The following is a 22,121-nucleotide window of genomic DNA, read 5'->3' as shown; positions in this document are numbered from 1 at the left end:
ACCTTAAAAAAAAAAAAAAAAAACACACACACATACTCATTCATCTTCAGCAACCGAATAATTCCTTCACAATAACACAGACCTTAGGTGATATCCCTTTATTCAAAACAAACACATGCTAATTATTTCCAAGCTCATTGTTATTAGCCTCATCATCGCTAAGCTTGCTTGCTTTCTCATTCTCCTCCTCAATGCTAACAAGTCTAGTACTTTTAATCTTACCATGTGACAACTTACGAAGTGTTAAAGTAAGAACACCATTTTCCATCTTGGCCTTAACCGAATCCAAATCAGCATTTTCAGGCAATCTAAACTGTCTCCAAAATTTTCCATATGATCTTTCAGCTCTATGCCAACGATCACCTTTTTTCTCCTCTTCTTTCTTTCTTTCTCCAATCACTCTCAGCACGCTGTTCTCTTCCACTTCTATCTTTATCTTATCTTTTCTCAACCCCGGCACGTCCATCACTATAACATGTTCTTCTGGAGTTTCCTTCCAGTCTACTTTAACCGGTGACAATGTCATGGCTGATTGGTCTTTCTCAACTCCAAAGTAGGTTTGTTCCATGACACAAAATGGGTCTGGGAAATGATCAGCTAAGAGAGGGTTTGGGGAATCCATGGATGGCATTGCTAATCCTTTGGCTTTGGTAGGAAAACTACAAGCAAGAAAAATGGTACTGGTAACATGTTGAGTTGTTGTAGCCTTATTTCTAGTATATTAAGGTACTGATGATTGTTTATTCAATTTGGTGGAAATTGAATTACTGGTCTTGTTGCTTATATAGGTTGTAATGTGGAATGGTTGATAGGCAGTTGCAACTTCTGGATTAACGAGTGAGAAGATTGATGTGAGTTTAAATTCATGCTAAATTACTGAGTAGAAGTGGTTGTTGGTACCACATACAAGTTTCATGTACTCTCCAATTTTCACTTAGACATGAATAAACAAATCATTTAACACGGTCCACATTTATTTATTTGAACTAACGAAAACAACTAAAAAAAAACAAAGTAACACCGAAAATAAGATTATAGTTAAAACCCCTGAGATTGAAATAAAAATGTCCGGAATTGGGTGTTTTCAAGTGTTCACAAGATTTTTTTGGCAAGTTAAAAAAAAAATGACCCATATAACATTTTAATTTGGCAACCCTAATCCTTTTGCATGTCAACAATGATATCACCCTTAACTACCAAACTATCATTCAACATCTCATTTTCTCTATCTTTCACTTTATCTCACATCATGTTATATCCATCAAGTGATTCAAATTTCTCACTGTATGAATACCAAATGAATGTTTTCTTTTGCATAATGCACAACTCTTTTAATTATTTTTTTCACGTTCTCAGCCCCTTTTAATTTCATGCATTTCTTCTTATTTGGGCTCCTAGTGGCTAGCACCATTATATATAAATAAATCAGAGTTTTCCAATACTAGTAAAATTATCTTCAAATGAATCATTCTAATAGATAAATTAAAAATTACTGAAATGAAACGTTAAAAGCCAAAAGTGCAATTAAGTAACAAGAAAAGATTTTTGTTCACACAAATTTTATGTGTTAAGCATGGACGATAACAAAATCATTCGGGTTAAATTAATCTTTTCATTCCCCATTACACAATATGCTTCGCAATGCTTATTACATAATGGCTCATATAAACTGTTTCATTCTAAGAATAGGAAGGGATTTAGAGATGATAAGAAACCAACATTCCCCTCCCTTGGCAACCAATTACGGTGAAACAATTATGCATTATAGTAGCTAAAAGTACGACAACTTCTTCTTTTGTTCTAGATTTTAAATTAATTTAGATCCATGATAAATATAATATTCTATTCTTGTGAATAAAAACAATAACAGAGGAATCAACCTGATAAAGGTCCAAACTACAAACACACATTCAGTTAACACTCCACCTGAATACCATAGGCACGAATTAAGGAAGTTGGCATATATAATGCACTACTTCCACATTATGTACATCAGGTCCCTCTCCTTATTAAACTAGCACTTCACCGCTGGTTATCCCTGCGTCGGACATACTTTGTTCTATCATGATATCTTGGTCTGCTGTCCCCCCTTTGTGCCTGTGGCTCCACCCTTCTCTGTCTCTCAGGTGATCTTTGGACAATCTCTCCATTCACAAATAGCTCAGCTGCACCGACATAATTAAGAGATAATTATTAACCTGAGCAGAGTTATCGGGCTTGGGTAAACAAGAACAAAAGCATGCATTCCCTTATATTGTATAACTAGAACTAGACCTTACTTAATCAACTTCAGTGTGCAACTATGAGAGTCAAAAGAAAGCATGAATATGACAACCAGATTCTTATCACATGATAATTAAAATAGAAAAGAACAAAAACAACCCTAATAAACAAATGCAAATCAAAGATTTAATAAAGAAAGAGACAAAAATGACAGATCAATGAACCAAGAGAAATATGATGAAGAGGATTGAATGTGTGACTACAAGTGATTGTTGATAATTGGGGTACTCATGTCAGTCTAACGTTTAAAGCTAGACACAACCAAGAGATGGATTCACAGAAAATCAAGACATTAACTAGAATGTACTGAGTGTGGACAACAATAATATAAAAATTGACTTCTTTGCACCAGACATTCCAAATAGAAAAGATGAAAATACATTAGCCACCACCAAAGATTATTACTAAATAGCATCATAGTTATATAACAAACATGGAATTGTCGAATTTGGCTAATAAGCACTGATTTATCCCAAAACAGAAAGCACTAATACTCTGGGACAAGAAAATGACAAGTAAATTTTGTATCAACTCCAATGATTCTGCAATTTCATATGATTTAAAGAACAGAGGAGGGAAGTTCTCTGTCAGTGACGTCCATTAGCATTCAAAGCTAGACATTACTCAAGAAAGTTATTAGCGCCGAGATGGACTGCGAACAAAAACACATTATATGCCAAGTAATTTTTTATGTATCAACTCCATAAATGTGGGAAGGAACAGAACAAGAGGAGGGGGATTCTCTATCAGTCCATTAGCATTCAAAGCTAGACACTACTCGGAGAGTTACTAGCATTGCCAAGATGGACTTCTAGTGAACACATTCTATGCTAATTAACTTATGTATCAACTCCAATGATTCTGCAACTCCATAAATGTGTGAAGGAACAGAACATCGGGAAGGGAATTCTCTATCAGTTCATTAGCATTCAACGCTAGACATTACTCGGAGAGGCATTGCCAAGATGGACTTCCAGTGAATACATTCTATGCTAATTAATTTATGTATCAACTCCAATGATTCTGCAACTCCATAGTCATGTAAAGGAACAGAACACGAGGAGGTGAAGTATCTATCAGTCCGTTAGCATTCAAAGCTAGACATTACTTAGTGAGTTACTAGCATTGCCAAGATGGACTATCAAGAAACGTATTCTATGTTACTAATTAGTGCTTGCCAAGTGTATAACTAGAACAAGAACATGACAATCCCTTCATTTACACAAGACATTTCGATATAAATGATAAAAACAAGAGTTTTGTATCTGAATAATTTACAAAAAATAAGTAATTACCCAACTAATTGAAAATGAAAAAGGAAAATAGCATCATAGGTTTGGAAAAGAAGACATCAAGTGATTTAATGTATCACTTCATTTGATTCTGAACCTCCATAGATATGTTAAGCAACAAATCAGGAAAAGAGAGAATATTTTAGTCCATTAGCATTAAAAGCTATCCATTACCCAAATGACATTGAGAATTATTAGCTTTACCGAGATGGACAAAAGATATAAAAGGACAACAAAAAGAAGAGAACAAAGTGCTTGCAATGCAAACTATTGTAAAAACATTGAACACCGCCCCTCGATTATACCTACAATTAAAAGTGCTATATAAACATTATATTACTTAGTTGAGGAGTGCTAGCAACACTACAAAGACATCACAACAACTCTCTTTTATTTGTTAAAATTCATACGAGTCCCACCAAATTTGTATGGAACCCACATAATTTGGTGGAAACCATATGAATTTCAACCATAAGAGTGTGTTGGGATGTTTGTGTTAGAGAGTTTGTTACTAGGATTATTCTTAATTATAATCAAAGTTTGGAAACATAACAGGTAAATGTCACAAATTGTGGCCTCAAAGCAAGAAAATAAAAATCAGTACCAAAGATCGCCATTATTATCAGCTACAAAAGGCAAGAGAAAAAAGAGTTCAAATATAAAACTGCTAAATCCTCACCGCCATAATCCTGGTGCTCAGGATCAACATATGAATCAGGAAGGACAAACAGAACTCCAGGAATCCCTACTCAAAGAGAAACAACAATAGAAAACACATTAACCAGCAGTAAAATAAAAATTAAAAATTAAAAACAAAATAATTCATTGAAATGATTCCTTTATGAGAAATGATATCTGTACAACCACTTTATTACAACTTTTTGACAACTTTCTCTCTCATACTCACATTATATTTTTATTCTCTCTCTTCCTTTTTCTCTCTCTATTGTTTTGGACCAATGAGAAGAGAGAAAATAAAAGTTGTCAACAAAGTTGTCACAAATGGTTGTCAATATATCACTACTCTTCCTTTATACCTTCCAACTTATTAGAAGTCTCCTCATCAAGCTCACAGCCAAATCCAAAGTACCTCTCACAAGATACATTGTAAATCTTCTTCTTAGCTTCCTCCTCACTGAAAACCAAACAACAAATTTAGAAAGACAAAAACCAAAATCACTTAACAACAATAAGACCTATCAAACTAAAACCAAAATTGGGGTTTCAAAACATCCATTTCTATCACAGAAAAATATAACACTAGCAAAAAAAAAAAAAAAGGATTTTTATCACAACCCCGGAGACCCAACAAGCAAAAAATGATTTTTATGACAACCCAGAAGACCCAACAAGCAAAAATCCAAAAAGGTATTAAAATTCATAAATTTTGATGACAAAATTAAAAACCTGAATATGAATAGTAAGAAAATGTTATACCTTCCCAGAACTTGTGCAAGGGTTTTGACGTAACAATCAATCATCTGCTGTTTGGTAGCACCTTCACCACCAGGCTTATCAATAATAATAAGCCAGTGATTGTAATCACAACCAGGGAAAAGCGGAGCCATCTCAGCAGGAGGACGGTCACTGAAGGAGGTGTTGGACCCCGGTACTAGCGGCGAGTAGTTGCAGTAACCGGCCCGGTGAATCCCGCCGAAATGGAGTGATTGGAAGATGGTTTGGGACATTGGGATGATGAATCGAGGGGATGTGAGAGATGAAGGTTTGGAGAGTGCTCCGGCTACGGTGGTGGTGTAGGTAGAGGTGGAGGTGGAGGTGGAGGTGGTGGTGGAGAAAAGGCGGCGTTTGAAGGATGATGCAATTGCTCTCGTCGTCATGATGGATCTGAAGGAGAAGGAGATGGGAATTAGGGTTTTTGGTGCTTCACTATGTGCGAAACCGGATTAATTAACCTCGATGCTATATATTTAGAATTTTTCCAAATTAACTAAAATTTTTAGCTTAATACCAAAATTGACCTTTCCATATAAATTTTCTCAAAGAAAGAAACGTGTAAAATCAGAATTTCCTTTAAGTTCACGTGTTCTACGTGAGACTAGTTCACGTTTACCTCTGCACCCACAAAACCCACGATGTAGAAATTGAAAGCATAAATCAAACGCAAAACCCAAAACAATGGCATGAATTGAAATGAGGGAAAAAAAACCAAATCAAAACACAATTTTCTAACCTTGGTTGTTTCAAAATTGCTTCCAGAAGAACCTGTTTTCGTTTAGGAGAGAACGATAGCAAAGATTTTAGGTGAAATGGGAATTAAAATTTATTTAAGGGTGTTATTGTCATTTATGGGTGTAACCAGATCGATCACAGCTTCTCGCTTAGCTAACTGCCGGACAAGGATGCAAATCAACTCCTTATATAGAATAAGATCGACACATTCAATGAAGCAGCCAGTCCGGCAGACAAGCTACTTTCCGATTCTAGGACTGGCGGATCCTCTATCTATTAGCATACCCGTACCGGCAGTTAGACTAGCACTCTCTCCCCGCAGTAACCGGCTGTAAGAGAGTAATGAAAGGACATATATGGTCGAATCGTAACTATCGAATACGACCCTAATAGAAATGCACACATTTATCTCATACACTATGGGGATGGTGAGAAAAGATATATTTTACACCCCAGAGGGGCTATAATTGGAGATACCATTGTTTATGGTACAGAAGTTCCTATAAAAATGGGAAATGCCCTACCTTTGAGTGCGGTTTGAACTATTGATTTATCGTAATTGGAAGTAACCAATTAGATTTACGGCGAAAACGGATGTAACTAGAAACATTCTTTTTTTTTGTTACATGTGACTAGAAAGTAGAAACATTCACATATATTTATGTGATGTGATTTTAATACATAGAAAATTAAAAATGCCCAATTATTATTGGTTTGTAAAAAACTTTTTTATTGACAATAAAATAAAAACTATTTTGTTTATGATATTGATTCAAACACGGATTTGGATTCTCTCCGATGAGGTTCTCTCTTATCCGTGCGGCTTAAATCACAATTGTTTACGTCCACTTTTCTCTCTCTTAAACATTGCTTTTTATTTATTTATTTATTCTTGATGTTCTTCCGGCTATTGGATTAGTTGCAACAAAGATAGCATAACACATCAGCAAGAGATAATCCAAATCAAACATTGTATCAAGTAGGGGAGTTCAAAATCATTAAACTCAATAGATTTGCGTTTTTTATTGTATCAACGGAACCAAAATGTAACATGAAAGAAACATTAACAAAACTTATGTCACACAAGCTAATATTCCTTGGAAACGAAATGACAATTTTCATAAAATGATCTATTTTCTCTTCTATTAAGTTTCTTCATTGCTTTTTAATTCAAAAATGTATTTATGTGCTTTAATTTGATTCTATTTGCACTTTCCTATATATGCTAATCTTATGTTAATTTTATTTGTTATTTTTAAGAATGATTTCTCGTATACTTTGGAGACCTTGGGATTTTGTTTGTAGGGAGGAGAATAAGCCAGGACTTATGCGAGTGCTCATGTATTTTACTAGTATGGATGAGAATATGTTAAATCAGCATACGTTGGGAATCGAACCATGCCCATTTGAGAAAATATCACATCCATTGTACCACTAGGTTGCTGAAGAGTTTTGTTTTAAAATGACATATTTGTAATTTATGACTATTATAAGTTTAAGACTGCAAGTTAACAAAATATAATCACACAACAAAATAAAAATTAAACTCCCAACTAAAGAACTAAATTTTTGTAACCAGTAAAAATACTTTTTTTTTTAAATGGAATTTATATTAACTCATAAAAAGTGATTCTCATTGGTTTATTAGTTCGTTGATCTATTTATTGATCTATTTAAATATATATCAGATTATCTATTGAAATACGTTCATATAAAATAATTTTTTTAAACAAACTAATACGTCATGAGATTTTTAAAAGATTAGACTCAAACCTAAAAATTAAGCCTATGACATACTATAACTGAAACTAGTTCTTAAATTTTTTGACAAGTCATAATTAGACATTGCAGATCGATCTTTATTCGACTCAACTTATTCTCACACTTATTCGCTAATAACTTATAAATTTTCTTATTTTCTCCCTTCTTTGACCTTTTCCTTTTTATCTTTTCATCTTATTTGTCACGCATCCAAAAACAAAGTGAAAGTATAGTTTTTCTTGCTAATAAAACAAAGCGTAAATAGTTCCGATGAACATAGTTCAGTTGATAGGAATATTATTTTATTTTTTTGAAGGATTGATAGGAACATTATGATATTCAAGGGTTGAAATTCAAAATCAAATTCTTCACTTATTCCCCTTAATTTTTGTTTGGATTATAATGATATTGGTACAAAGTTTCCACCGTTACTTAACATTGACTAATTTCTCCTAAGGAAGTTATGAAGCACACATGTGGGTTCTCTTCTCCTAACCAATTTTTTTCCATAAGAATGAACCAACAATCAAACCCTGACCACATCCTTAAAAGACTTAATCACTTACCATCTGGACCAAAATTGTTGATACTTAATCACCTTAATTACTTGAAAAAAAAAACAACAAAGTGCAAATATAATAATTTATTTATATCTATTTATACTACATATATAAAGTGAATACATAGTTTTGTGGCGATTTTTTGACTTTCAATAAAACCCTTAAACAAATATGATAAAAGAATAAGAATGATATATTGTTGAAGTCATTCAAAAAGGTAATAATTTATATTATATTGTTATATTATTAGAGTCATTAAAAATGATAAGAATAATTTATTACAACATGAAATGAAAAATATCTACACCTACAATTTTAATCATAATCAAGATAGTTTTAATCAAACCAAGTTGTTTGGGCTCCAGTGGCAAGGAGCTCCTTCCAAAGACGTACCCGGAGAATACCGGATTCGATTCCTAGGGGGGACAACGCTTGGCCAGTGCGCATGCCTCTATGCACGAGCCGGATTAGTCGTCCACCTTTGGTCGGTCGGAAACCAGCGCAAAAGCAAAAAAAAAAGATAGTTTTAATCAAAATTTCATAAGTGAAATAAAAAGAGTGTAATGAGTGTCCAAACGCTATAATAATACCATAAAAATTGATAAACAAACTCTATAAAATCCTTAAAAAAAAGGCTAAATATGTTTTTGATCCTTATAAATATGCTAACTTTTCGTTTTAGTCCCTCTAAAAAATTTCTTCAACTTTTAGTCCTCCAAAAGTTTTTCATCTTCACTTTTAGTCCCTCTTTTAAAGTAAGCTCATATGTAGAATTTATATTTTGGAATGAAAATTTGCAGAAAAATTTATCTCTCCAAAAAAAAAAAAAGAACTTTTCAACAAAACATGAATTAAATATGAATTTTTACATTTTTTACGGTTAAAAATTTATATTTAATTTATGTTTTGTTAAAAAAAAACTAAGTTTTTTGGAGAGAAATTTTTACAATATTCTTCACATTTCTGCACAATTTTATTAAAATATACAAAAATTAACTTAAAAGGGATCAAAAGTAGTGATTGAAAATTTTATAAGTGATTAAAAGTTGAAGAAATTTTTTAAAGAGACTAAAACAAAAAATAATATATTTATAATGATTAAAAACATATTTAACCAAAAAAAACTCTAAAAAAAAACCATAAATTTTCATTTCAACCGAATTGACTAATGTCACTCCATAAATTACTTCAAAAACAGAACAAGAAGAAATTTAAAAGCCAAAGTTGTTATCATGGGCCCACGTGAACTAGATAGAAGTGTCTATAAATTAGTCTCTAGTTTCATTGATGAATACGTATCCTTCATAACCATTCTCTTCTTTCCCGTCCAAGGAGGAACCAAAGAGCAAAGAAAAAGAGAGGGCTATGGAAGAAGGTAGAGTAGTGAAAGAGGAGTACACAGAAGATGGAACTGTGAATCTTAAAGGGAAACCTGTTCTTAGATCCAAAACTGGTGGTTGGAAAGCTTGTTCCTTTGTTGTTGGTAAAATCTCTCACTCTTTTTTTATATACTAGTCCTTTTCATCTCTTTATGTTTAGAACTTTGAAGTAAAAGTGTTTGTTATTCTCTATAGGGTCCAAAATATTGCTCTCCAATAAGTGTGGAAAGATAACAAACTTTGAGGAAGTTCCTCTAAAAAAACAAACTTTGAGTGAATTTGAGAAAATTATGGATGCTAAGATAAGAACCAATATCCTCTAAAATAAATAGGAAGATAAGAACCACTAGTATATTATAAACGCCTAAAAAAAATGTACTCCAAAGCTTGAACCTTCGTTTAGTTTAGTGTGACACGATTTGGGATAGTGTAATGGATAAGTATTTCTTCATAAGGAAATACGATTTTAAAGATATTTTAAATTTTCAATGCATCTTAATGAAGCAAAATTTAGTTCGAATCTTGAATTTCTCATTTATTCACATTTTAAATTTCTAACGACCAAACTATTTAACAAAGAAATAAAGAAATTCCAATGCCATTTAAAAAATATACTACTACTATTGACGTTTAAGCTTTCTAATTTTTTTTTTTTTTTTTTTTAAAAAAGTTTAAGGTTTCTAATTAAAATGTTCACATCCTTATAATTTTATTTTGATGGATACATCCTTATAATTTTTTACAAAAATAAAAATTGCACATCATATTTTGTATTTATTACTAAACAATATCTATATTTTGTAACGTATATTACTTAATAAACATTAAATTTCTCAAACTTACACTTCAAAAATATTTACTTAATTAATGGGTCACGTCAATATCACAATATTACATTTTTACATTTTTTTAATTTAATAAAACTTATTAAATAGGGCCACCATTATGCATGCCAATAATAATTTGTCCGGTCTCGATATTACTCAATATTTGGCATAGCAAATAATAATTTAGTAATAACAAGTTAACTTCTACTCCAAAGCTTCAATCTTCATTTTACAAACGTATAAACCTTATTGCTTGTCAAATATATGAATGCAGTGTATGAAGTATTTGAAAGAATGGCATATTATGGAATATCATCAAATTTGATCCTCTTATTCACAAAGAAACTTCACCAAGGAACAGTGACTGCTAGTAACAATGTGACCAATTGGGTTGGGACCATTTGGATGACACCTATTTTAGGTGCTTATGTTGCTGATGCTCACCTTGGTCGTTTTTGGACTTTCCTCATTGCATCCTTCATTTATCTCTCGGTAAGCAATAGTATATGCTATAACTTTCTTATAAGCAAGTCTTAATCACAAGAGTTCAATTTCAATTCAAGTAGTATTTTTAATTTAACATACAATCATTGTCCAAAAACTCATTATAATTATTGTACCAATAGTAAGGCATTGATTTCAATCTTAATAGGAGGACATCTAAAATGTCCACAGATTGCATTTAAGGTTGATAATTTAATTGAAACCTCATCCTACCCATGTCTGTATCCTCTTGCATGGCATTGGTGGGAGTAATTTTAAATACACCCTATGGACCCCCATAGTTTTGTCCAGCTTATCTCCCAACTCCTACATGTAACATGTAATGGGGTCAAGATTCAACCAAGATCTTTGGCAATTGGCACATGTACCCTAGGTTCTGAGTGTATTAAATCAAATGGTGCAAAGATATAGTTTTTGATCTCAATATATATGATTTGAAATCCGCATATTTTTGTCCATACATTGGTTCTATGGCAACAAATGATTGATAGTATAAAAATCTTTATATTATTCAAAGATCGTAAATGGAGAGATCCTAACTCTTATAATATACGTGGTCAGTTAAATCCATTTGCAATTATTGATTATATTGATGAAAATGGATTATTTAATACTTTTAAAACTTGACCGTATGATATATTACATGCAATTAACCGATCATTCCACAATCTAAGAGATTTTTATAGTTTAATTAAAAGACATTCGAATTCAACCTTAGAATGCAAGAACATTTAATTCTCTTAAGAAGAGTTTTGTCAACAATTGTAGTTCTATCTGATTTGAGAGGTTAATCTTTACCGTGTTTGCGCGTAGATGATTATTCCACACAAATGAATATATAATTAGCAAGCAAGTTGGCTAACTAAGTTGCTACTACTATACTATAGTCAACATTTTGGATGGAAGATTTCTTACTTTTCTGATACCAATTATGCGAGCAGCCTAGTAGGATAAGTCAACAATAGCTATAGACCGGGGACTAATAATACACTTTTTTCTTTATTTTATGAAAGGACCAATAATACATTAATTGAACATTTGACTAGCTCCTGATACGAGACAATCAGACAAACAAAAGAATCTAGAATCACAAACCAGTCATTTGAAACTTATCCTTGCCTTTTTAGGATCAATGAATGATCTCTATATATTTCAATCTTAAAGACACTTATTAAATCAAAAGGAATTGTATTGAGAATATTGTTTTTAAAATGTTAAAGTATTAATAAGTATATCTCAGTTGGTATGAACATCGTAGATATATTTATTTATCAATTGAAATATACTTATTTAGATTAATATGAGATATATCTCAGTGGAAGTAAATAAATATTGTTTTACACAATTTTAAGAGTGATATTTTGATACTCATTTGGTTTTTTAACATGTGTTATTCTCATTTAGATAAATGTTTCACTTATATCTTTAAGACAATTTTTTTTTTAATGAGTTCCTTTGACAATATTCTTAGAGCGTTTATTAATATATTCCATATGATATTTGATGATTTTTTTTTCTTTCTGTACAAATATTTTAAGTGTTTTATTTATATTTTGAAGACAATTTTTTTTAATATATTTCTTTAACAATTCTCGTAGAGCACTCGTTAGCATGTCATGTCCATATATTATTTGATGATTTTTTCCTTCTTTTCAGCACGAATGAGCTTCTAGTTCACTACTATACTAATTTAATAATAAATTTAATTAGTTCTTACTAAACATAATTATAGTCAATACTTGACGAGTTTATAGTCAATAGATGACGAAATATACGACCAAAAAAAATGTTTATGTATACTTTACATTATTAATATGAATATTTTTCAAAGTATTAAGAACTGGACCCATGTGACAGGGTTGTATATAGAAAAATACATTAAGGTAGTAGGAAAGTGTCCTAGTCACAGTGAGTTTGATTCTAAACACGCGATATTCTTTTCATATTAATTTTCCTATTTAAGATTCGATAGTGGACTGGACCAAGGGTTATTAAGGTCCACCATAGGAAAATTGCTCTTCTTATTTGATATTTTTGATTTAACAAGATCGATTGAATCAGTTTAAAAAGCGATTGAATCGGTCTTAAAGTATCAGCGTGAGTTAACTTACATTGAAAAATATCGTGCGTACGTTGAATTAAAGGAATGAGCAAAATCAAAAGCAAATTTTCCCATCATAATGTTTTGATGTTTTTTTTTTCCACATGGAGCACATTTTCAAGTTATAAACACCACTAAAAGTTCATAAAATCAATCTCAAGATAAGGACATGGTGCTACTGTGGGGCTAGTGGGTTGGGATGAAGCACTATAATGACAATTAACAAATCATATAGATTATAGAAGAATCTTATAGCTAACAGTGGCAAAATTGTCTAGTAGTATTTGCAGCATGCTCCAAGTTTTGGATAAGTTTTAAGTGAAAAAGATGGATAATACTAATAGGTATGTGTGCAATATTAATTATTGTTTTTCAAGTCAAAGTCAATCTCGTTTAACTATTGCATCATCAAATTTTACCGACCCTACAAGTTATAAAGCACGAACACTCCTCAGATTATGCGTATTTTGGTGTCACCGACACAACACTAACACTTAATTATAATTACACTGAATTATGTAATTTAATTGTTTGATCTGTATTGGAACATGCAGGGTATGTCTTTGCTTACATTAGCAGTGTCACTTCCTACCTTAAAGCCACCTGAATGCCATGAATTAGATGTAACAAAATGCAAAAAACTCTCTACATTACAATTAGCTGTGTTCTATGGTGCACTTTACACTCTAGCAATAGGAACAGGTGGAACCAAACCCAACATCTCAACCATTGGTGCAGACCAATTTGATGATTTTCATCCTAAAGAAAAATCACATAAACTTTCATTTTTCAATTGGTGGATGTTTAGCATCTTCTTTGGGACCCTTTTTGCTAATACTGTTCTAGTTTATATCCAAGATAATGTTGGTTGGACTCTTGGATATGCTTTGCCAACTCTAGGATTAGCAATATCAATCATGATATTCTTGGGAGGAACACCCTTTTATAGACACAAATTGCCTGCAGGGAGTACTTTCACTAGAATGGCTAGGGTCATAGTTGCTTCTTTGAGAAAATGGAAAGTACCTGTTCCTGATGATACTAAAAAACTATATGAACTTGATATGGAAGAGTATGCTAAGAAAGGGAGTAACACTTACAGAATTGATTCCACTCCAACATTGAGGTATATACTTTTGATTATTTCCTAGCTTAATTAACCGTAACACACAGACATTTCAGATTGAAGGCAATGTGTGACACATGTCAATGTTGGACACGGACCCGACACCGACACATGTTACTATATTCAATTAAAATTATTTATGCTGTCGATATGTTAGTGTAGTGTACAATGTTTGTGTTAGTACTTCATCTCTACTTGACGGATGTAATTTTACTTTGAGAAATGGTTTTTGGACAACTAGTTTTAGACAACTTCCACAACAACTTTTTAAGGGGTTAACACAGTTCAAATAGGTGGTTGATTATGTTTAATAGATGGTTAATGTATATAACAAGCATCAAAACTCATTAACTATCAATGTAACTTCATTAACCACAAACTTGGACACATTTTTCAGACGTTCAAATCTACAACCACGTGAACCCCTTAAAAAACTATAGTGAAAGTTGTCAAATCTTAGTTGTTCAAATAACACGACTCTGTTACTTTTGTGATGCAATTTCATATATTAATTTATTATTTAGGTTCCTAGACAAGGCAAGTGTCAAAACAGGCTCAACTAGTCCATGGATGTTATGCACAGTTACACATGTAGAAGAGACAAAACAAATGCTAAGGATGATTCCAATCTTGGTTGCTACATTTGTTCCAAGTACAATGATGGCTCAAGTAAACACCCTTTTTGTAAAACAAGGAACAACACTTGACAGACACATTGGAAGCTTCAAAATTCCACCAGCAAGTTTAGCTGCATTTGTCACATTGTCCTTGCTTGTCTGTGTAGTGCTCTATGACCGTTTCTTTGTAAGGATTATGCAGAGATTAACCAAGAATCCAAGAGGGATTACCCTTCTTCAAAGAATGGGAATTGGTCTTGTTCTTCACACAATTATCATGGTAGTTGCCTCTGTGACAGAAAATTATAGGCTTAGAGTGGCAAAAGAACATGGTTTAGTTGAAAGTGGAGGACAAGTTCCTTTGAGTATTTTCATTTTGCTTCCTCAGTTTATACTTATGGGAACAGCTGATGCATTTCTAGAGGTTGCGAAAATCGAGTTTTTCTATGATCAAGCTCCAGAAAGCATGAAGAGTATTGGAACTTCGTATTCTTCAACTACATTAGGCGTTGGAAATTTCATCAGTTCATTCCTTTTGTCGACAGTATCGCATATAACTCAGGAACATGGTCATAAAGGGTGGATTTTGAACAATCTGAATGATTCTCATCTTGATTACTACTATGCGTTTTTCGCGGTGTTGAACTTCTTGAACTTGGCTTTCTTCGCGTTTGTTACAAGGTTTTATGTATATAGGGCTGAAGTTTCGGATTCTATAGACATGCTTGCCAATGAACTGAAGGAAAAGAAAGAGGCTAACCATGTGAACCTTATAGAGTAAGTGATTGGATCTATTAGGAAGAATGTTTATGATCAAAAAATTCCAAATTTGGATGGCCAAAGAACTATAATTATGTATATATTTTGTGTGTGATGGTTTTGGTGACTGGAAAGCCACTTTAGAACATAATTCTAATCAAGTTAGTTAGAGGAATCCATTCCAGTGTGTGATCATTTGTCCAGTGCAGCCATATTGTTATTGTTTTTGAATTTTGAGAATTCACATAGTAGGCTTGCTGAAAATCATGAATTTAGTTTTTTTTTTTAAAGGATTTGTCACCACTTCTCTAAATATATAAATAAAATATCACAAAATGTCTTTTTTTTTTAAAGGATTTGTCAAAATTGTGATGAATGTAGCTACTTTAAGCACCTAATCATTGTTGGTTGTTTCATCAGATTGTCTGTTTTGTCTTCAGTTGATCAGCACCTGTTTATAGAAACCTGGCTATAAGCATTACATTTTTTTATGTGTATTCTCCTTTTCTATATTATAGTAGTTAACTTAGTAAAGGTTTTCATGAATTATATTGGTGATTCAGTAAATAATATTGTTATATTGATGAAGTCAATGTTTTAAGACATAAAATCAGGATCGTATAATGAGTTAAGAATATGTATGAGCTTGTACATGTTACCATACTAAAGGAAAATGTAACTTTCTATTTCCAACCTGATTAGTTTTAGTGTTAATGAACTTTTGAGGTTAGGAGAAGAATATGAATATTTACCAATGCTAATGTGAATTTACTTCAAATTGAATGTACAGTGACTGAAAGGAGCAAATGTGTACTTTTAAGTTTTAACCCCTTAATGCTATTTCATCAGTAAAGTCACAAATTATTGGCTCTAATCCAAATTCCTAATTCAAAATTGTCATCTAAGTTTTCTGTTTTATTGGAAGATTCGGATTTTGTAAGTGGAGATTAATTTAAAGGCAAACATTAAGTCATCAACAAGTGTCCTAACAAATAACAATGCACTGTCCTATTTGCAAACTATTTTCATTTAAGGATTTTTTTCGCGCGTTAACTCTCCGGTTTTTTAGGAAAAGAGTTATAGTAATCTGACATTCAGTAAAGAGGTAAGTGAAGTCTGATCAAGAATATTTTCACCCAAAAATCAAGCTCGGGTTCTCCTAAACAATTCCTTCTTTGGTGGAGCTCATTAACCATTTAAGTTCGATCACTTGGTTAATTCATTTGGAGAAAAATGATATGAGGTATAACATGATCATCTAACGCAGGGACAAATGCTAGTATAAGGGAGGGGTAGCCATTGCCACCCCAAAAAAATATATTTTTTGAGCGAGTAGGTATATTTTTATATCTAACCACCCCTATATATTTAACTACCCTAAGTTTTATTTTACGGGAAATAACTTTTTCCCATCCTTATTTAGCTTCCGATCGAACTTCAAATGATTTAATCTTATCGTATAGGAACCAGAAGATTAACATCCAAAAAAGATAAATAATAAATAATAATAATCTTTGGTTTATTTAACAAATAAAACAAAACAATAGTAGGCCCACACCCACAGGTCACTACACAAATAAAATAAGTCAATTTAGCTCTGCAATTATGGATGAATTCGAGTCTTTAAAAGACCGTTGGGTTCAATTTTCATAAATAGCTACTATTAGTTTTTATTTCTTTTGTTGTAGTTTTTTTGATACAATATTTTTTTTTTTTTGAGGGGAGGTACAATACGTTATTCATTCTACTGTGACTTTTTTGACACAATATGTTATTGCCGCATTTTTAACATAATTCGTTCTTGTTGAATCAAGTGTATATTTTATGAAGAACATTTTATATAAGTAATAGTTATTGTGATTTTTTTTTGCGTGGATTTGATTAGTTTAATTTTTTTTTTTTATAAATGGCCACCTCATAAAAATATTGCTAGCTTCGTCGCTGAAAAATTAGATTAGTTTAATTTTATTTTTTTTGTGTAAGTGTAACCTTCATAAGAGGGAGAACGGTGCATATAAAGAGCCACATTTCTTAATTTCCAATGAGAAATGTTATAAGTTTTTCTAATCTAACAGGCAAGGAGTAGTAGTAATGTTCAATTTTTCTTCTTCCAATGAGTAATATATTATAAATGTCGCAAATAGTATATATTTAACTAAATTAATCCATTTGTCAAAAAAAAAAAAAAAAACTAAATTAATCCATGTATTCTCATTACAACTTTAAAATACATTAGAAATATTATCTACATGATATCATAAGCTCTCGATTTTGGGAACTGTTTCCGCATAAACTTAACCGCCATTTTGGAGCTTATTTGTTTTACCCTTCACATTCATTGTTGTCACCTCTTTTATTGTCTTCATCGTTGCATTTTTGCACTCTTTACCTTTTTCTCACATCCATCGCGATTGAAGTTGTAATTATTATCACGATAAATCATTAAGGTGTATCTTTTTTTTGTCTATTGACAAAATGACAAATACCACGTAAACTCACTTACACAACTGTTACGTCTCGAGTTCGAATCTAGATGAAGGTATCTGATCTAGCAATATTGGCGTTGTTAATTGAGCTAAACTTACGGACATATAACATTAACTAAACCACCTTTCAAGAAGAAGAAAAAATTAGCTAAACCAATCATAATATATCCAAACGATTTGGGCAACATGGTCTACACAGAGCATCCATTTGCAGTCAAAATGACTTAACTGTTGTCCGAGAGAGGCAATTTTCTCCTCATTCTTGAGAGCTTCTTCTTCCACCCCCCCATTCTTAAAAACTGCATCCCCTAAATTTGCCTATTCAATTAATATATTACACGGGCTTAAGTTGCTCCTAATACATTTTTTTAAGTATAGTCAGTTGCAATGCAAGACAATACTTTGACCTCTGCCCCTTCTACTCAGACCATACTTTGACCTTTGCAATCCAAAAGCTTTGTTTATTTGCTATATTCCGATACACCTCTCACCTCAAGTACTTTTAGATTTGGACCATTGATATAAATGATTAATGATCTGAATCGATAAATTTTGATATCATCTTAAAATTTAGATCACGTTGCATTTAATTTTACAAAATTGACTTGTAAGATGAAAAAATGTCACTTTTTTGTAAACTCTAACAAGATCTTATGATCAATCTTTGTGGGATTTTATTTTTCCAATACTAAGAAAACAAAATAACCTCGAAATCACTTCCTAAAGTATCATTTATCTAAAAATAATAGTTATAGATATAATATTAGCAATTGTGTGGAATTTAATTTTTTTACTGAATTTGATACTTTAATTTATATTGTTTAAAAAAAAGCTTTTGGATGCGATTGAAAAATTAATTGTGTAATTAACCTTACAAAGTTACACACATAGCAATCTTCTCTTTACTAATATTGAAGCACTCTTGCTTTTTTTTTTTTTTTGACGTGAAGTACACTCCTCCTTCTACTTGTGTTTTATAAGCTATACAAAAATACAAGTTTTTCCTCTCCTATGAAACCTCGACCTCATAGATTAGGCTTTTTGGACTGACTATAGGTGATTTATCTTAAAATTTAGATCACGTTTCATTTTATCGATTAATCTTGAGAATTAAACCCATTGTCCGTTAGCAAAGCTCAATTATAACTTATTGTTCTTTGAAATAACTAAATAATTAGATAAAATACGTTGCATGCAATTAGATAACTAACCCCACTACTTTGTCTTTGTAATTTTTACCATGAGAAGTTTTGGTAAAAAGACAATAAAATCGATTCTGATGATGTTTTGATTTTACCAAATTTATTCACCAACAAATCCTTGTCCTATTTGCCACCTTTATTTTTCCCCTTTAACACAAAAACAAATTATGCTCTGTACAATGCTTACTATATACCGAATGAATAATCATTTTATTCAAAAATTTACGTTTACACGGCAATAATCTGGATTTTAAGCCTAGCTTCCCTATTATATAAAATTTTCAAAACTGGCAAATCAAAATTTTTGAGGAACTTTAAGCACAGTATAGATAATATATTCAAACTTCATAAGATAGCATATACTTATTTGACAAGAAATACCTCAAACTACCAACTTCAATAGTCTACCTTAAAAAGAAACACATGAACGCAAGTGAAATAGTACAAAGATCATTCACTATAGTACTAATTAATTGTATCATATAGTAGAAAACTGAGCATATATATACATAATAAATTCATATATATACTGCTTTAATTATATATATCCACAAATTCAATTGTGAGATAGATGCTTACAATACCCAAATGTTAAACATTACTATCCTCACTAGTAAACTACAATAATATAATTTAATCATGCATCTATAACATTCTAGCTATGCATCTATAAGGACACAAAATTAAATAAATTAATGTGAATATATACATCAAACTTACGATGAAATATATAGTATGAAACTATGATATAAATCTTGAATCCTGCCCAAGCCTTAGCTCCAAGTCCACTTCAATATCCTCCTGATCATTTCCTCTCCTAATTCTTTGATGATGAGTATCATCAACATAATGTTGAGTTGAGCCGATTTGAAGACTCAAGTCAGGTCCTTGAAGCTCTTGGTTCAGATGGAAATTAGGCCAATTCGACGATCCTTGCTGATCATAAGAAAAACCATGCACATTTGAAGTTTGGTAATTTCCAACATGGTAATTTGGTGCTGTCGGATATTCATATGATCTTGGTTGTTCATATGAATAACCATGCATATTTGAAGGTTGGTAATTTCCAATAAAGGAATTTTGTTCTGAAGCAAAAGGAAAGACCATAGTTTCATCATTGGTGTAGAATTTAGTTCCAATTTGTGATGAAGAAGAATTTGGTTGCTTACTAGCCTTAGCTCTATCTTTCCTATGAATATTCATGTGACCACCTAAAGCTTGTGCATTTGTGAATCCTCTTTTGCAAAATGTGCATTCATAAGAACGTCTTTTTCCTTGATCATATCCATCATCACCTTCTTCACTTGAATAATTCATGTTACTAAAACAAAGTACTAGAATACAACTTTATGAGTTTGAAAATATGTAATATATGGAAGAGAATGTATAAAAAATTATGTGAAGGTGAAAGGGAATTTATACTAAGCATGGGAATGTAAATATGTAATAAAGGGGTCAAAATTAAAGAAAGAGAAATAATTGGTTAAGTCTATGTGGCAATCACGGTTATGCATCAATTAATTTAGAGTATAGTTTTGGCGTATATTCATGGGATTTGTCTAATATGTAGCCGGCTCTCTATGTTAAGATGAGTCTATAACCTAGGTTGAGGAATATTTTTATTTACTTCCATTTAATTGTAATTGATTTGGTTACACTTTCTGCTTATGTTGTTTTCAATTTTCATGAGGAGGTTGTTTAATTTCTTTTGGTATAACTTCTTTGCCGCGTTAATGTGACTTATCCTCACAAATGGATTAATCATATGATATAATACATTTTTAGTGTGTTTGAAACTTCTATTCTTCTGTCCTGGCTGTCAAATAATTTGTCATTTAAGGTATGAATATTTAATGAGATGCAAGCAGAATGTGCATGGGACGGTGCATGGATATATTGTACATTTTTTTAATCCTTTCTTTAATTTGTTTATCAAATCATATCCACAAGTAGTTCGTATTCCCATGTAAATATAGGATGTCTTCATATTTTTAATTAGGGTGAGGTGAAATTAAAGTTATATGGGATCATATTACATTATCATATTTGTTTTAAAACTAGATCCAAGTCTATACTACATCAAAATAATCCTTGACCGACCACATAGGATGTCTTCATTTGTGTTTTTCCTCTCATTAATCTCAACATTTTATTTATACTGTATTAGCTTTTTTTCTTTATCGATATTTCTTTCAGCCGAAAAATTGCATGCGAATGCAAATTTTAAATTTGCAAATAAAAAATACGATGTGCAATGTAAACAGAACATACAAGCAAAAACGCGTTTGAAGTATATCCAATTAATGTCACATCTAAAAAAAAGTATAACTCCAAATGTCTTTTTCGTATGTAACCAAAAAAAAAAAAAAGTCTTTATCGTACGTTTTTAAGATAGAAAAGTATAGTTGTTATATATTTAGCATTTCGCCAGTTGCTTAATTTGCATAATTTAACAGGCTTTCTAGCCACCCATTCTTCTAAAGCAAGAGACATCTGGCTGTACCATGTATTTGTACTATCATCTAGTAATAATAGTATAGTAACAAGCTAGGGTTAATTTCATCCAATGCTAACTCATTATTTACATGCATTGATAAATCATTGACATCATCAAAAAGAAGGGAGTGGAGCCAGTTTAGAAGGAATAATTTGATGGCAACCTATTGGTTATTTTAAAATAGAAATCTCTGAAAGAGACCAAATGTCTTCTTTGTAGTGTAGTGCATAATTTGCTTGACCATGAACTTAATTTTTGGTTTAAATTAAGTCTTTGAAATAATCCGTGTTTTCTTATAGAAAAGTTAGCTTAATTGCCTATTAATTAATCAATTGTTTCATGTTTTAGTACGATATCTATACTAATATGATAAAGACTAAGTATTGAATTCTAAAGACAACAACACGAGTACTGTTTTACTACTGCTTGCATTGTTGTTTTTGTTGATTTTTTTTAGCAAAGGTCCAATTGGATGAGTATTTTGTATATTCGATTTTTGTGGTCTAATTTAAGATATTCATAATCCAAAAAATTACA

General features: G+C 31.6%; 3 protein-coding genes and 1 pseudogene across 3 annotated transcripts; 1 reads left to right on the top strand and 3 right to left on the bottom strand.

The window, feature by feature from the left end:
* Positions 1-29: 29 nt before the first annotated feature.
* LOC11421347 (22.7 kDa class IV heat shock protein) lies at positions 30-883 on the bottom strand. Its single transcript, XM_024780950.2, has one exon. The coding sequence runs from the start codon at positions 629-631 to the stop codon at positions 119-121; it is 513 nt and encodes a 170-aa protein (XP_024636718.1). The 5' UTR covers positions 632-883; the 3' UTR covers positions 30-118.
* Positions 884-1,741: 858 nt separating this feature from the next.
* Positions 1,742-5,520, bottom strand: LOC11429753 (multiple organellar RNA editing factor 2, chloroplastic-like; annotated as a pseudogene).
* Positions 5,521-9,388: 3,868 nt separating this feature from the next.
* On the top strand, positions 9,389-15,630 carry LOC11434158 (protein NRT1/ PTR FAMILY 5.2). The gene is made up of 4 exons (XM_003590756.4): positions 9,389-9,569; positions 10,567-10,784; positions 13,452-14,023; positions 14,548-15,630. The coding sequence occupies exons 1-4, from the start codon at positions 9,452-9,454 to the stop codon at positions 15,419-15,421; spliced, it is 1,782 nt and encodes a 593-aa protein (XP_003590804.1). The 5' UTR covers positions 9,389-9,451; the 3' UTR covers positions 15,422-15,630.
* A 4,198-nt stretch (positions 15,631-19,828) lies between these two features.
* LOC11434605 (probable transcriptional regulator RABBIT EARS) lies at positions 19,829-20,404 on the bottom strand. Its single transcript, XM_003590755.3, has one exon. It carries the CDS (start codon positions 20,402-20,404, stop codon positions 19,829-19,831), a length of 576 nt encoding a protein of 191 aa, XP_003590803.1.
* Between the last annotated feature and the right edge of the window lie 1,717 nt (positions 20,405-22,121).

This window comes from Medicago truncatula, chromosome 1 (genome assembly GCF_003473485.1).
Source record: "Medicago truncatula cultivar Jemalong A17 chromosome 1, MtrunA17r5.0-ANR, whole genome shotgun sequence".
NCBI classification, from domain to species: domain Eukaryota; kingdom Viridiplantae; phylum Streptophyta; class Magnoliopsida; order Fabales; family Fabaceae; genus Medicago; species Medicago truncatula.
This window is presented reverse-complemented; position numbering and strand designations above follow the sequence as displayed.

Bases quoted from the DNA above. Each gene is read 5' to 3' on its own strand.
- LOC11421347 (XM_024780950.2), bottom strand. From the start codon at position 631: ATGCCATCCATGGATTCCCCAAACCCTCTCTTAGCTGATCATTTCCCA.
- LOC11434158 (XM_003590756.4), top strand. From the start codon at position 9,452: ATGGAAGAAGGTAGAGTAGTGAAAGAGGAGTACACAGAAGATGGAACT. The intron at 9,570-10,566 runs GTAAAATCTCTC...ATATGAATGCAG, and splicing joins AGCTTGTTCCTTTGTTGTTG to TGTATGAAGTATTTGAAAGA. The intron at 10,785-13,451 runs GTAAGCAATAGT...TGGAACATGCAG, and splicing joins CATCCTTCATTTATCTCTCG to GGTATGTCTTTGCTTACATT.
- LOC11434605 (XM_003590755.3), bottom strand. From the start codon at position 20,404: ATGAATTATTCAAGTGAAGAAGGTGATGATGGATATGATCAAGGAAAA.